The sequence below is a fragment of the Lissotriton helveticus genome, chromosome 2_1, assembly GCF_964261635.1.
Source record: "Lissotriton helveticus chromosome 2_1, aLisHel1.1, whole genome shotgun sequence".
NCBI lineage: Eukaryota > Metazoa > Chordata > Amphibia > Caudata > Salamandridae > Lissotriton > Lissotriton helveticus.
The window spans coordinates 595,042,109-595,056,416 of NC_136059.1; the positions used below are offsets into that span (position 1 = coordinate 595,042,109).

General features: G+C 45.8%; 1 protein-coding gene across 3 annotated transcripts in view; it reads right to left on the reverse strand.

The window, feature by feature from the left end:
* BDP1 (BDP1 general transcription factor IIIB subunit) overlaps positions 1-14,308 on the reverse strand; it is a 1,449,812-nt gene that overhangs the window by 339,028 nt on the left and 1,096,476 nt on the right. For all 3 annotated transcript variants that reach the window (XM_078675286.1, XM_078675285.1, XM_078675287.1), the window contains one exon: positions 13,224-13,372. In XM_078675286.1, the coding sequence (XP_078531412.1) occupies positions 13,224-13,372 (149 nt within the window). The remainder of the gene's footprint in view (positions 1-13,223; positions 13,373-14,308) is intronic.

Sequence of the window (14,308 nt, forward strand, 5' to 3'; positions counted from 1 at the left end):
GCCATCAACTGCCGCCACTCAATCTCCATGCATGTGGGCAAAAAGCTGATAGGTTCGGGTGGAAAACCCTCCCCTGCTGCTGCAACAGAAGATCCTCTGTAAGGGGAGCCTGATCAGAATATCAATACTCATTTTCAGAAGTCCTGGATACCAGACTCTCCTTGCCCAGTCCGTAGCCACAAGAATAACGTGGGCCCAGTTGTTCCTGATATTCTTCAGAACCCTGAGCAGGAGTGGTATGGGTGGAAAGGCATACAGCAGGCCTGAGCTCTACTCGCGACGAAAGGAATCGCTGAGCGGTAGCTGCCTCGGAAACTCCAGAGCGCAGTTTTGCTGACATGCATGTTCTCTTCGGAGGCGAACAAATCTAATCAAGGATTTCCCCATTGCTGAAAGAAACCTTGTGCCACCTCTGACTGGAGACGCCATTCGTGATCCGCTAGGCGGTAGTGTTGTCTGTGAACACCTGCACTAACTTTCCCTTGATAGAGGGAAGAAATTACTTCAATGCCCTCTGAATCGCTTGAAGCTCCAACAAATTGATGTGGAGCCCAGCCAAGCCAGAGACCATTGTCTCGTCATTTCCACCTCTCCCAGATGCACGCCCCATCCCAGAAGTGAAGCATATATCATGACTGTGAGATCGGGTTGGGGAACGGAGAGGGGTCTGCCGTTGATCCAATCGGGGTTCGTCAACCACCACTGCAGACCTCTCGCAGCTCCATCTGAGATCTGAACCACGTTGATGAGATTTCCCAGATGTTGCGCCCACTTGGTCCATCTGCAGAGCCCACATACGACACCTAGCATGCTTTACCAACAGGATGCAGGAGGCCATGAGGCCCAACAGGCTCAGAGTGAGTCTCATTGAACTCCAGGATGGAGGTTGAAACATTGGAATCATAACCTGATTTTCCAGGACTCGCTGCTCGGGGGGATAGGCTCAAAACTGCACTGTGTCCATAACAGCCTTGATCAAAGGGAGCGTCTCAGAACAAGTCAGGTGTGACTTCGGCATGTTTAAGAGAACCCCAGTGTTTGCCATAGCCTGAAGGTGGGAAATAGCCTGTGGCGAGGACGACTTCAACAGCCAGTCGCTGAGGTAGGGGGAAGACTGACACCCCTAATCTGCGCAGATGAGCTGCGACCACCGCCATCACCTTGGTGAACACCCATGGGGCACTGGTAAGGCCGAAGGGGATAACAGTAAACGGAAAGTGCTCGTGTCCTACCTTGAACCGCAGGTTAACTGCTGGATGGGAGTGTGAAAATACACATTCTGCTGGTCCAATGCTACCATTCAGTCTTCTCTGGTCTAGGGCAGACAAGACCTGAGGTAAAGTAAGTTTCCTGAACTTCTCCTCTTGAGGAAGAGATTGACAATCCGAAGATCTAAAATAAGCTGCAACCCTGTTCTTTTACAAAATCAGAAAGTAGCAGGAATAACAACCACTGCCTACTTCTGAATCCGTGACCCTCTCAATAGCTCCCTTGGCGAGCTGTAACTTTCTCTTTGAGCAATTTTAAATGATCCTCCACCAGCCGTTCTTGATTTGGCAGAATGGGTAGAGGAAAAGAAAGGAAAGGCAGAGAATAGCCCTCTTGAATGATCTGCAAGACCCACTTGTCCGATGTTATGGAGCACTGGTGGGGGAGATGATTATGGATTCTCCCACCAACAGGAGTGGTGTGGTGTGGTCTTGCAGAGTCAGACTAGGAGTTCTTGCAGGCTGCGGCTGCAGAGGGCAGGGTGGCCGATGACTTCTGGCTTCCACTCCATCTTCCGCATCGCAAAAAGCTCTTAGAGCTCCCACCCTCAGACATACAACATATTGTTTGCCTGCCCATTACAATGAACTTGTAGATTTTTTCCACGGGAAAATTCAAGACATTTAGAATACATTTCCAGTTTCCTTATGCCCCACTGATCCTTTAGCAATGGAGAAGTCCACTCTACACTGAGCAGGCACTGGAGGAATTTCCCATTATGAATTTGGATTTCTTATCGGGATCTTTCACCCAAATAAAATCTGGCTCCCCTCTCGATCCAACTTCCCCACACTTCCTGCGCTAAGTCAAAGAACTAGTGCTTCCAGTCATATTAGAGGTGATAAACCCATCCATTTCTTCCGGCTTAGTCCCAGCTCCTTGGAAGCATGCCATGGTGAAGGCTATGTTTAAAAAGCCTAGCCTTAACCCTGATGACCTGGGTAACTACCGCCCTATCTCCTTGCTCACTGGGATCTGTAAGATCTTAGATAAATATGTCAACATGATCCCCTCAGACGTCCTGGAAACTCATTAACTTCTACACTATTCACTGACTGAGTTCCGTCCTCAACATGGAACAGAAGCTGCTCTGCTGACTGTGGTCGAAGAATCCAAGAGAATTCTTGATCAGGGAGCAGTAGCCATCATCCTCCTCGACCTAAACTCTGCATTCGACAAGGTCAACTTTGATATACTCTTAAATAGACTTAGCAAAGTTGGAGTCTCTGGTAGTGCCATCATCTGGCTCAGCTCCTAATTGGATTGCAGATCATTCCAGGTATTTGCAGGAGATTATTTTTCTAAGACCCTACCGCTCAGCTGCGGACTGCCTCAGGGTTCTTCCCTGAGCCCCACACTATTTAATTTATACATGGGGGACGCTAGCGAACCAGCGGCATGGCGGCCGTACTGTAGTGCAGCTCTGCCAGTCGGGTTAACAATCCGTCAAAAATATGTGGACCAATACGTGCATCAAGTGCCAAAAATGAAATAGACTGGCAGCGGAATGCACGAGGACTCACCCCAGGGCGGTGTAGGTGATATGTTCCTGTGGTGAGACCGGTTTTGTGTGGCAGTGTGAATAACATTGCGGCCTCCCGCACACAAGATGGAGGCGCGGTCAGGCCTGTGATCGCTGTGACAGACTTCACTCATCTCGGCTTATCGGCGATCTGGTTAAGATACCGCAACTCGAGCTAGGAGCTCCATGGCAAGATGCACACACCAGGTGAACTGCGGCGGCAAGATAGCGAAGACTTCACCTGGCAGTAAAGTACACTTGCGGCCGCTACGTAAGTGAGGCTCGGAGGGCATAGAAACTGTGGGCGGACTGCCATGACATCCAGCGGTCTAGCAGCGACCGGATCCCCCTACGCCCCTGTGGTGTGGTAACCACGTGGGAGCAGAAAGCATTATAGCCTGTTGTCTGGGGCTATATCCACGCTGTGTGAGGAGGCGGTGTCAATTGCACGCTATGGCGGCTGATAAGTGCGGAGGGGGTTTGCCGGCTGCAGCGCAGAAGTGCATAGTGAAGACCAGAGACGCGCAAGTAAGGTCAGGGTATCTCTCCATGCCCAGCGGGGTTTCTGCTGGGTATCCAGCGAGGCTGTAGACACTGGGCTGTGGCACATTAAAGTGTGCTAGGTCGGCGAGGGAGTTGTTTATCAAAGGTGACAGCGCATACATCAGCGAGAAAATAGGTCGCGCTGCAAATAGAATGGTGCCCGAGTGGTCGTGCTGAGCACAATCAACTACAGTCTGGATGGAGCAGTGATCTGCAAAGGAGGTTTGCACTTCCCAAAAGTGGCGCTCGGTGCCCTGTGTCTGTGCCTGTAACCATCAAAGAGACTGGGCAGGTAGACCCGACAAATGACAATACCCACAAGCCTGGCAGCACTGGCCAGCTGTGACGAAGTGGTGATGGAACAGGCACGAGGGAGTTTGTTACTGTATTGATTCACTGCAATCATAGAATTTGTATTTAAATTTTGTACAGCCTGGAGTGGGGGAATACTTTTTTTGTATAAGATGTCTGCATATTGGTGAATCAAGGGGGATGCCTGCAAGGTATAAGTAACTTGTGCCCTGCCACGCCAGCTCTGCGGGTTGGAAACAGGTACCTAGTCGCCCCTGAGTGGGTAATCCCTGCATTGGTTGTTATGTTTTCCTAATACATATTCAGGATATGTCTTTGGCATGATTGGGATTCGGAAGTGGGTGGGGTGGGGGGCTACGGCAGTTATGTTTAAACGTGTGACATGACATACATAGCAGTGCACCACTTGGGGGCATGATACTAAAATCCCAAGCCTGGACAAGCACAAGCTACGATGCAAGGAGAAATTGTTCAAATGGGGGGTGACATCAAGTTGCTGACATGGAATGTGAGGGGATTGAATAATCTTAAAACGATCAGACATGTCCTAGCGTACCTTGACAGACAACAGGTCCAACTGGCCTTAATGGCAGGAGACACATCTGACACCAGTGGGCGAGTGCAGGGTGGGGGGGAAGATGGGCACTGGTAAAAGTGGCAGCTTTATACTTCAACTATGCCTGGGGGGTCATGATCCTGGTTAAACGGGGAACACCGTTCAAATTGATGGAAACTGACTCGGATCATCTAGGGCGCTTTACACTTATAAAGGTGAATCTGGCGGGGACGGTGCTTACGAGCATGACAACCTATGGCTGGGGGACTGAATACTTATGGACAGGAGTGCAAATACGCCATGGCAAGGGAAACGAGCTGAACAAGCAATACAGGATATTATGCATTCATAAAATTTGAGAGATATTTGGAGGGATAGACACTCCAACACCCGAGAGGGTACATTCCTGTCGGCAGTTCATAAATCATGGTCCAGGCTGGACTACTGGCTTATATCTGAAGCGATAGCTCCTCGGGTTAAAGGTGACAAGCACATGCCACAAACACTCTCGGATCACTCACCGGTGGTGCTGGACATTGATATACTGACTAGACACTGGCAGCCGTTTCAGTGGCACCTGCAGCCATCATCTCTGCTAGATCCGGTTTTAAATAAAGAGGTGCGCCAGGCCATTGAACTCATGTTTGGTGAGAATGAGGGTACTGTAGATACCGCTGGCTCTCTGGTAGAGGCATTTAAAGTTACGATTAGGGAGATATGCATAGGGCTACAGGCAGGTGTTCTAAAGGCATTATGCTCCCTCATGAGACAAATTGAGAGAGAATTGTCCCGCTTAGAAAAAGAGTATGCAAACACGTCGAACATTGAAAGGCTGGCAGAAATTAGGGATCTGATAACAGATCAAGAGATTAAACATATGTCTATGTGCTCGACGGCGAGGGCATATGGGGATTGCCCTAGCCGTACATTAGCAACAAAACTAAAAGATCGGAGGACACAGAAATATGTCACGGAGCTCGAGGGTTCAGATGGCATCAAATGCCACAACACAGCTGAAATAGTGGAATGCTTCAGAGAGTATTATACCAAACTATATGGTCCTGGGGAGGAACCTGACAGTGCGGAGACCCTTGCCTTTTTCGAAGACATTGCGCTGATGTGGCTCTCGGACGGGCAGAGGAAGTACCTGATGCAACCTCTCACGATGGAGGATGCGAAAGAGGCAATACGATCGCTACTGTCTGGCAAGGAAGCTGGCACTGATGGTTGCAGGAAGAATTTTACAAATAGTATGCTGATCTACTTGCTCCGCATCTAGTAAACATGTATAGCGAGGCCTGTAAGTGTCGAATTCTACCACCCACACTTAAGGAGGTGTTAATCGTCACACTGCTTAAATCGGGTAAGCGATCAAACAGCTGCGAGTCGTGTTGCCTGCTCTCCTTATTGAACATTGATACAAAATAATTGCTAAAATCATTGCCACCAAATTGTGTCCACTGTTGCCAGCGTAAGTTCTCCCGCACCAATCGGGATTTGTCCCATTACGGTCCACATCTCATAATTTAAGAACAGTGTTTGCAGTGTTGCATCAACTAGACCCAGATACTAAAGCTGTGGCAGTGTTGCTAGACGCTGCTAAGGCATTCGATTCAATTCAATGGGGATACATGTTTGACACGTTGAGAAGGATGGGATTGCCTTTTGCCTCCATACAATGGATAGAGATTCTGTAAACATCTTCAGTGGCAAGGGTGCAGATTAATAACTCTTACTCTAGCCTAATAAAAATACATAAAGGAACTAGGCATAGCTCGCCTGGTGTAACCGCTTCTATTTGCTATTGTGATGGAGCTGTTAGCGTGCATGGGGCGACAAAAACATGGGGGCACCGCATTACAATTCATGCAGCGGCCGCGCATAATTTCCATGTATGCGGATGACATGGTGCAGAGGAGAAATTACACTAGTTGATCCGTGAATATATTAAATATGAAAGGTTGTTGGGGCTCAGAATTAACTGGGGAAAGTCTTCTAACCACTAGTACGAGACAATTCACACTGGAGTATCCGTTGGAATGGACGGAGGAACCTGTCAAATAGGGGAGTGGGTACACATAGATCCGGAGATAGTGTTGAGGGAAAACTTTGGCAGGGCATTGGTTGTGGCTGAAGAGCAGGTGAATAGGTGGATTAAATTGCCACTGCCCCTAGCTGACAGAATCGCAGTCATAAAGATGGTTAAACTTCCTAGGTTTCTGTGTCTCTTTAATAATGTACCTATTAAGCTATCTGGCTCTTTTTTCACCAGGCTGCGTTCTGCACTACTCCTTTGATTTGGGCGGGCAAGAAATCCAGGTGTAGTTGAGAAGCTCTTACAAGGCCATACGCGCAGGGTGGCTTTGGGGCTCAAGGTCTTTATGTGTATTATTTATGTGCTCAGGCAAAGTTTGCACACTACTGGTTTTACCCTCCCCATTTTATTCCGCATGTCGCGGTGGAAGCCGATGATGTGTTCCCGGATCAACCTGTGACTTTGCTGTTGAAGGTTCATAAAAACTTTTCCCATAAGGAAATGTGTACTGCTGACTGCATGGCACTGGCATGGCGTGCAATGGCGAGACGGGCGGGTTGATCCCCTATATATGCTCCGGTGCTTCCGATAGTGTACCACCCCAGCATCTCGGTAGCACAGGATAAATGAGCTCTGGAGATACTGGCGGGCATGGGTATAGTTACAATGGGTGATGCATACCCAGAGGGCACCTTTGTCACGATGGCTGCTGATTTCACTGTTATACATGCGGCATATATTTCATCAACATCCAATGCATTTCGGGCATATATGACTGCCCTTCATCAGGTTGCAATACTAAAGAAAATTAAAAAAAATGAAAATAATCAACATATAAACTATACATCAGCAAATTATTCGTACATGTGACTTGTGTAACTTCGTGTTCAATGTTAAAGTATGAAACTAGAGTGTAAATATCCTACATGCTACCGCACGACCACTATTAATCCCGTGGAGTCCAAAAAATCCTTCTAAGTATCGAGTTTATAAGGTATGCACACTGTAAAAATATTAGTGTATTTTACATTCGAACCCTTATAACCTTTTAACCTGTGGGAGTAACTTACAAAGTTAAAAAAAACTCACATGCCAGTGTCACCGCGTATAGCGAGAACTCTTCTAAGAAAAAACGGGGGAAACCAAATCGTAATACCTGTACTCATGCGGATTATCGCATTCAGATTGTTCAAAAAATCTAATCTCCAACAACAAACAAACTGACCTGTTCTTATCTCACACCAAAGTTTCTTCGAAGTTCCCAAAAGTTCCAGCTTGTTTGGACTATCAGTTTGTTTTCAAACATAATATCATTTGCCTTCCAGGAGTCTCACACTGTCTGTTGCAAAATGGAGGGAGACTATGTAGTGCATAAGTATGTGGTCTAGCTCGTTTTTTGGTCACATGATTGGTCTCATGGCCAATGAGAAGGCAAATGAGATTATGTTTGAAAGCAAACTGATAGTCCAAACAAGCTGGAACTTTTGGGAACTTCGAAGAAACTTTGGTGTGAGTTAAGAACAGGTCAGTTTGTTTGTTGTTGGAGATTAGATTTTTTGAACAATCTGAATGCGATAATCCGCATGAGTACAGGTATTACAATTTGGTTTCCCCCGTTTTTTCTAAGAAGAGTTCTCGCTATACGCGGTGACACTGGCATGTGAGTTTTTTGAACTTTGTAAGTTATTCCCACAGGTTATAAGGTTATAAGGGTTCGAATGTAAAATACACTAATAAATTTTACAGTGTGCATACCTTATACACTCGATACTTAGAAGGATTTTTTGGACTCCACTGGATTAATAGTGGTTGTGCGGTGGCATGTAGGATATTTACACTCTAGTTTCACACTTTAACATTGAACACGAAGTTACACAAGTCGCATGTACGAATAATTTGCTGATGTATAGTTTATATGTTGATTATTTTCATTTTTTTGAATTTTCTTTAGTATTGCACCCTGATGAAGGGCAGTCATATATGCCCAAAATGCATTGGATGTTGACGCAATATATACCGCATGTATAACAGTGAAATCAGCTAATGAATGGAACAAATGAAAGCAAAACGTAAAAGCATTGACATTTTGTGAAATAAAACGAAGAAATATTGAAGGAATACTGTGTTCAGAACCCTCATTGGTTATTGAGGGGTGATTGTGTGCCTGCAAGGATGCAACTAATGACCCATTAGGAGCACGTTAATTTGATTCATTTTAGGCGTCATAGGGCATTCGGACGCCACTTGTGGAGCACCTTTAAATTAACTCTAAATCTGTGAAAAAGGCACGACAAAGGGAAGCTGTGCACCTGCCTCAATTCTAAGTGCCATAAATGACCGCCATCCCAGTTCACAAATGTCGGTATTCAAGTATTACCGGCTTCGGGAAGCCATCTGAACCTTTTAATGATAGACACCCTATCAAACCTATCCTGCTGAGCCTACTGCAATCGTTTTGCGCAAGCTCGATTATATAACGCAAGCAGATACGGCACCCAAACCCAGCAAAGCAAGTGGACGTTGGGAAATCTCACTTTAGTTGTTCTGTGACAAGGCGGCTGACGGCTAACTGCAACTTGCGCATAATACACTTCAAATTTGTACAACAGCTGTATTATACCCCCACATAGTTACAAAGATATGAGTTAAAAGAATTGACCAGTTGTAAAAGATGCCATGCGCAGGAGGCAGACTTCTTCCATTTGGCCTGGCTGTGCTGCGGAATTCAAGGATTCTGAGTTTCCGTCATAAAAGCGCTGACTGAAATGGTGCTGGAAGAGGTGGGCTGTACACCACAGATGTGTCTACTGGGGCTTGTGAAGCATTTAAAATTGGAAAATAGACGCTTTGTTCTTTTAGCTTTGTTAGTAGCCAAAAGAAAAGTGGCGCAAAACTGGCATAGCAAAAATGAACCTAAATTCAAGGATTGGTTGAAGGATGTGGTATATCGTAGAGATCAGTTGTTGTGTTATGCGGAGGAACTGCCTACACCATCAAGGCCAAGGGATTGCTGGGCGTCTCTCACAACATACCTTCTGTTCACGGGTGCGGATGTTCACCAAACATAAAAATTTAGGGTAGCAGTGTGTGTCTCGAAATGTGAAACGATTGGCAACATTACATCACCATTATGTATTTTGTTGAGTCCTGCAAAAGGAAAAATTATGACTATATTATGTTGTCACGTGGGGGTTTGTTGACACGTTGAGGCGTGTATTTTGTATGTTTGAAAAAAGTTTAAAATAAATAAATAAGAATGTATACATGAAACCGCTCGCAGATATTATTCTGCCATATGGGATCAAAAACGTCACCTATACCGATGATACACAGTTGGTGGTTGCTCTCAACCACCACCAGAATACTCCATCCGACCTGAAAGTTTGCTTAGTGAAAGTGGCATCATGGATAGACCACTCCTGTCTCAAACTAAATGGAGGAAAAACAGAGCTAATGCTCCTGGGAAACTCTTTGAGTCAGGGGCTTGCTATAGCATCCTCAGACTCCTGCAGTAAATCCTTCCTCTCCTTCCTAAGAGAACGAGAAGAATGATGGTCCAGGCCCTGATCCTTTCTCGGTTGCATTATGGGATCTCCCTCTATTTGGGAGCTCCCAACTCTACGATAAGGAAACTCCAAGTTGTTCAGAACTGTGCCGCTCGGCTACTACTTGGTACGCCCAGAACTCAATCGGCTAGGCCTGTTCTGAAGGCCTTACATTGGCTTCCTATCTCAGATGGGATAACGTTCAAATCCCTGTGCGTAGCTCACAATACCTAATGCGGGAATGGCCCCTCAATAAATGAGTCTCTCATCACCTTTTACTACCTCTAGAGATGTCTACGTTTGGCTAATTCAAATTTGGCCATAATCCCCAAATTTAAAAGGGTGAGAAGTGTAGGAAAGTCCTTCTCATACAATGTAGCCAGACTCTGGAATACTCTCCCTGGATATCATCGGTCAGAGTCACGTCACCTTCCTTTTCGGAAACTCCTCAAAACCTGGTTGTTCCGAAATGCCCCTCTTTAAACCATTTATCTCCACTCTGTCCTGCTGCTAGCGCTGAGATGCTTTTGGGTAGCAATGCACTCAATAAATGTTGTTTTAATATAAATTAAATTAAATTCCTTGGACGGAATGAACGGCGCACCCGTCCCCGCACAACTTGGACAGGACGTGGTTGGGATAGGGCTGATGCAGCTGGACTCTCCTTCCAATGCCACGAAAGGGGTGAAAGCTAGACTGGCTACGAGGTGTAGAAGAAAGGTCCAAGGATCTGGCCATAGTTTAAGAGTCCTTGAACTGCACTAGGGCCAAGTCTGCCTTCACCCCCAAAAAACAGGATACATCAAACAGCATGTCCATCAAGTTTGCCTGGACATCGTCTGAAAAGCCAGTTGTTCTAAGCCAGGTATGGCACCGCAAGACTACTGTAGATGAAATTGCTCTGCCCAGCGAATCAGTCGTGTCAAGGCCACACCTAATGGTGATTTTTGCTGTAACTTTCCCATCCTTAACCGCCTGAGAGAGCACAGCCGGACCTCCTCTGGGACTTGTGGCAGCACTTGTGCAACCGTCTCCCAAAGGGAGTGGGAGAAACGGCCCAATAAGCATGCGGTATTCACCAACTACAAGGCCAGGTTGAAGGAAGAAAACATCTTACCAAGTGACTCCAGCCTCTTGGATTCTCTATCCGGTGGGGCGAAAGGGAACACACCCTGGGAGGTAGAAGCTTGCACCACCGAACTTTCAGGGGTGGGATGTTGGCTGAGGAACTTCGGGTCGCCCGGAGACGGATGATGGTGGCGTGCAACTGTCCTATTCACAGGAGCCTCTGTGCTAGGCTAGGACCATGTGTCTAGGACATCAGTAAGTGCCTCATTGAAGGGCAAAAGCGGTTCAGAGGTGAACGCCGCAGGCCGAAGCATTTCGGTCAGATTAATCCTGACCTGCACGAAGTGCTACTACAGTCCGAGGGCCGGGGCTACTCTTTGGACCACCACAGCATAAGAAGCCCCCTCCTCCGTAGCCAGAGAGAGCAGGCCAGTATCTGGGTAAGTGTCCAGTACACTGGCCAACCCAGGTTCCCCATAACAGTCCATCTGCTCTGCAGAAACATCCTGGTGTTCTGAAGGGTCCAAAGACCCCTCCCAATCCTCTCCTGAGCCTTAAACATCATCAAATTGTGAGGCAACAACTTAGAACCCCTGGGTTCTATCGACGCCGGAATTGGCATTGAGAGGTGCATTTCCGACTCTGTGTTGTCGGGGAAAAGGATGGGGCACCGGCAGCCCCGAAGGAACCGCCTTCTGGTCCGACGCTGGGGAAGGTTACGATGGCATGACTGTCGTCGTACCGATCCGGGCCCCACAAGCGCCATGCCTGGAGCCGACAGTCAAATTCGATGGGGCTCCTTTCAACCCCGTGGGCTCACCAGAGAGGCAGCCAGTTCAAACACTAGGCGCATGGCCGCGTAAAATTCTTTCATTTGAGCCGGGGTCGCTCTGGCTCCCTGAAAGGTAGGGAGGTGCAAAGTCGACCCTGGCTTCGGCTCCGCAGAACTGTGCTTAGAGCGTCAGTTCAACTTACCTTGTTCATCAACTGACAACAGTCGAGGCGAAGACGAAGTCCGCTTGGACTTCTACTTCGTATGCCTCTTTCCCGATGACCTTGAGTGGGCTGAAGAGGACTTGGGGCTCCGGGAGCGGTCTTGTGACCTCCTCTTCTTTGAACAAGACAGGGACCTCAGCGGAGTCTTGCTGGATAGTGTTGACTGCCCAGACGCAAGAAGCTTCACAAGGAGCTTTATAGCACGCTCCTGCAAGGCCTTCAGAGTTATAGTCCGACAGTCCGAGCACGACTTAAATTTGTGGGCGCACTCAAGGCACCAGAGACCGACGAGGTGGGGGTCAGTTACAGACATCATGCGGTGACAGGTACCACATGATTCAAACCCTGTCTTCCTTTAAGACATCCTCGCACACAATGAAAAAAATTCCGAAGTTGACAAAAAGTAAAAAAAGGCTGGTCAAAAAGCAACAGATGGGTGCTCTTCCTGGATCGGCGCTCAACTGGCATGAAAAGAGATGAACTGATGTCTGCACGCCAGGGTGGCGCCTATATAGGTAACCGCGAAGTCATAACCAACGCTGACGACGATGACAATGAAACACAGAGCTAAATGGAGCCACCCGACTGTGCGTGAAGGGGCATTGCTCGTTCAAAAGTTTCTAGACCCAGCCTGACATCTGGGAAATTCAAAGGTAAGGAATCTACAGCTCAAAGTCTCTATCAGATGATTAAATTCTCCAGAACTAGTCTGGTGCCTGGGGATATATTGCAGGTGAGGAAGCTGCAGCCGAAAGTATCCATCAGAAAAAGATTTAATGCTCAAAGCAGGGATTATTCAAACTATTAAACAAAAATATAAAATGAGGGAAGAGTGGTGGAGGTGGGGTCAGGAGGCATATCTTTCATTTAATGCTTCCGGTGAAGATAATAGAAAGGGTTACTGATAACTTAACCTTCAGCATTTTGCTACAATAGTGTCTGTAATAAGATTCATGAATAAACCAACTAGGCTGACTATAAAAAGTTGGTAAAGGACAATAAGTCTAACTACACTCATGCAGGATAGAGAACTAAATTGCTAGCATGCAAAGACAATGAAGAAGAAGCTTTGTTCACATGCCACCGAAATAGATTGAACTATGGTAAAAAGTAGTAGCACAAAGAGCTGCAAGGTGTTTTTGCTATATCAAGAGAACCCCCTCCACAAAGTACTTATTAACCTAGCATTTGTGATGTGATTAAGAAGTATGCTAATCATGCACACAATAATATACACACATTTTGAGAAAGAGAAGATGAATACAGATGTATTCTAGTAAAAAAAAGGTAACTAAACTCTGATGCAGGATTTACTTTAATTTGGGAGGATTATGGATACAGACCATTAGAATTTCACAACAAGTGCCAAAAACTTACCATTTTGTGCTTGATCCACCTTTAGTGGATCTACAGTAGCAGATTTCTGATGTCCATTTCTTTTTATACTTGATGCTCTTCCAATATTAGGTTTCGGCTTAGGGAACCTGCTTCTAAATGGTTTTAGGGGCCCGGCTACTTTTATATCACTGTATATAAAAATTAAACGATAGTCACCTTTTCAGAATACTATGTATTTAAGAATGTGTGTTTATCTATGCACAGTTTAAATGACTTTGGAGCACGTAATTGTTTAAAATTAATTTAACTTATTAAACAATATCATCTCATAGAACAAAAAAAAACAACAAACAGCGCTAAGACAACAGCCGTGGCCTTGGAAAGCTGTTTCAATAATGATTTTTTTCATTTTTATTGCAAGCAAATGTGCTATTAAACGTTTAATAAATCACATCGCCACCCAAATGTGACAGCCATATATTTCAAATAAAAATCTTAAATTAAAGCATAAAATTAACCAATGCATATAATTGAAATACAACAATATAAATGCTACTACTAGGCATTTGTATCTAGAGCAGGTATAGAATATGTTTTTAAGCACATAGCAGAAAAACATTTTATTTGTGCATGTAAACAATACTATTGACTTTGCAGTAATGTAATCTGAAGACTTATTTAAACATCCAAGGATGATTAGAAAAAATAAATATTTTATTGTCATTTGCGTGATAACTGTACATTTCGAAAATAGACAACAGAGAGAACATCATACCAGAGAACTGCTAACTGCTGGAAACATGGGGGTTAGAGGTATGATTCAAAGTATTTGAGAATCTCAGTGACAAGGCAAAGCCAACAGGACAATAGCCTAAGACCAATAATATATTTTCCCCTGTTGCAAAATGGAGCTAATACTGACTTCTATAAAGTCAGGGACGGTACCAGTCAAATCAGACATGATGCAAGCTCACCACACTTGCTGTGCTAGAATGAGCTCTGCTGGAGAACCACAGGGGTCATACATATATCTATTGAGCCAGGTCTTGCAAGCAGGGATGCATGGGCCCATTGACTCCTGGGTTTCATTGCTTGATTCAGTCTGCTGTGCCATGAATCTGAAT